Source organism: Otolemur garnettii, unplaced genomic scaffold (genome assembly GCF_000181295.1).
Source record: "Otolemur garnettii isolate 467f Iridium unplaced genomic scaffold, OtoGar3 scaffold00039, whole genome shotgun sequence".
Taxonomy (NCBI): domain Eukaryota; kingdom Metazoa; phylum Chordata; class Mammalia; order Primates; family Galagidae; genus Otolemur; species Otolemur garnettii.
In genome coordinates this window covers 6365652-6368151 of record NW_003852434.1, presented here as the reverse complement: position 1 = coordinate 6368151, position 2500 = coordinate 6365652, and the positions used below count along the sequence as shown (strand labels likewise).

Here is a 2500-nt window from a genome sequence, read left to right as displayed (position 1 = left end):
AAATGGAAATTATATCAATTTAAAGAGAACATGTAAAACCAAAGATAGCATCAACAAAGGAGATGGTACAATGATATTAATTTTGTTGAGCAAATTTAGTTCATAGTTTAGGAAGAAAAAAAGATATGGTACCTTCCTGATGGCTTGACCTGATGCTTTCTTCCCAATAAAGCTTTCGGAGACTCCAAGAAGAGCAGCTACATTTTGTTCTGCTGGACTGAGTTGGCTAAACTATACAGAAAAAGAATAAATACATGGAAAAATCAAATTTCTAAAAATTTGCCATTTGAACCAAATCTAGTATTTTTTGATATCACATTTTCATAATTTTAAAGGATATGAAAAAACAACATAAATTTATTTCAAATATTGCACATTAAAAAATATATTATATTTTATTTATTTATTATATTATACAACATGCTTTAATAGAATTACTTCAAGGGATGGGCACACGTACTGGTCTCCGTGGACTGTGTGGTTATGTTTAACACTGGAGATGCTGAAGGGTGGTGAAGAGGGAAAGGTTTTGACAGTAACTTCATTAACTTAAAACGCCTTAGAGTAATGGTTTAAAAACACGACATTAAAAGGAAGTAAATCTGTGATTGAAAGCTATGAACTGTTTCTGCCTAATATGTGTCCATGCAGTTAGCCTATTCACAGTAAAATCATAATAGACAAACAGGGCTATTTCCACTTAGCTAATGGTTATAAAATAAATATTCCTTTTCAAGTATTAACATTCCTGGGTTTGGTGTATTATCATGCTTGACTCTTAATAGAGCTTTCACAGAATTAAACTCTTGATCATGAGCAGCAGACTTCACCATCTCCTTTACATTCTAGGCATTACAAAATGCAGTGATCAAATCCTAACAGTAACTGTCCTTGGGGGAATGGGACCAGGAATAATCATGTTTTCTCTTTGGTACCTTTCCTTATTTATTTATTTTTTTTTTATGGTGAAAAGTTACATATTTAGAACTAGCCAGCTGGACGGGGTGTAGATGATCCCAGTTTTGTTGGCAACATCCAAAGCACCATAATCAGGAGCCAAACACATGCCTTCTTCTCTCTGTGGGGCTTGATTGGGGTTGACCTTGGCCACATCAATGTCACAGAGCTTCTTCACAGCCTGTTTCTTTCTTTTTTTTGAGACAGAGCCTCAAACTGTTGCCCTGGGCGAGTGCAATGGCATCACAGCAACCTCCAAATCCTGGGCTCAAGTGATTCTCCTGCCTCCACCTCCCAAGTAGCTGGACTACAGGCACCCACCACAATGCCTGGCTATTTTTTGGTTGCAGCCGTAATTGTTGTTTGGAGGCTGGGGCTGGATTCGAACCCACCAGGTCAGGTGTATATGGCTGGTGCCTTAGCCGTTTGAGCCACAGGCACCGAGCCACAAGTCCTGTTTCATCTAGTGCTTGTTGGCTTTGACATCCACAACAAACATGAGTGTGTGGTTGTCTTCTCTCTTCTTCATGGCAGACTCAGAGGTCAGGGGGAAATTGATGGCACAGTGTTCACGCTTGTTTCTCCTGGGAGCTCTTCCGAGGATATGTGGACTGCTGCTGGGGCTGCAGTGTCTTCGCCTCTGGAAGGTACTGATGTATGGATCTTCTGTTTCCATGGCTGTGGATGCCTCCTGGCACTGCCTTCTTGGCCTTGATGCCTTTGCTTTGGCTTTGGGAGGGGCAGGAGCTTCCTTCCTCGCCTTCTGCGCCATCTTGTGAAAAGTCCTTACTTTTTTGATAATGAATTTTTTTATATTTAACAGAGAGTACTTAAGCAATGCTGTTGGTCTATTAATATTGCTAAAAAGTGAAAGATAAAAGACTCAGTTCAAAATATATTTTAACAGAGGAAAAATGTGAATAACTACTTGACAAAAATCACATCATTAATAAATTAGGTAGCCTAAATTGAAAAATCTTCTATTCTCACCTGCCTGAAGTAGATCATCCAATTAGGTTCACACTGAGCAACCAGATCATAGGGGGTTGTCAGGTAGATTAGATGAAGTAGGCTTTCAAGCACAAGTCCTTCAAGACCCTTCTTTAAGTCTCTGTAGAGAATGTTACAATAAGCTAAATCTATAGAGCCTAAAAGAAAGACACAAATATTTCAACTTTCAAAATTACCAGAGAGGGAAAGAGGTGACTTTAAGTAATTTTGTTAATAAATTATCTAAATACAGCAAAAAGTCTTCAAAAATCTCTTATTTGAAGGTCATTTTGATAGTATCCATCAAGATTTAGTAAATACATATTTTCAGACCCAACTGTTCTATTTTGGGGAGTCTAGCTCAGAGAACTATTTCTGTATGTATCCCAAAAGTAGAGATGTCCACAAGGTCTTGTTTGTAATTGAGAAAAATAAAAAACAATGTAAATGTCCATCCATAGGGTAATGGTTAAATAAGTTATGGTAGAACCATACAAAGAATGACTACAGCACTAAAAGAAAAAGGAGATAGATTTAAAGGGACTGATTAGTT

General features: G+C 37.7%; 1 protein-coding gene across 1 annotated transcript in view; it reads right to left on the bottom strand.

Annotated features, from left to right (window-relative positions):
• Positions 1 to 2500, bottom strand: part of HELQ (helicase, POLQ like) — a 44684-nt gene that overhangs the window by 11156 nt on the left and 31028 nt on the right. The window contains 2 exon segments of the mRNA XM_023513345.1: positions 134 to 231; positions 1948 to 2105. Of these exon segments, the coding sequence (XP_023369113.1) occupies positions 134 to 231; positions 1948 to 2105 (256 nt within the window).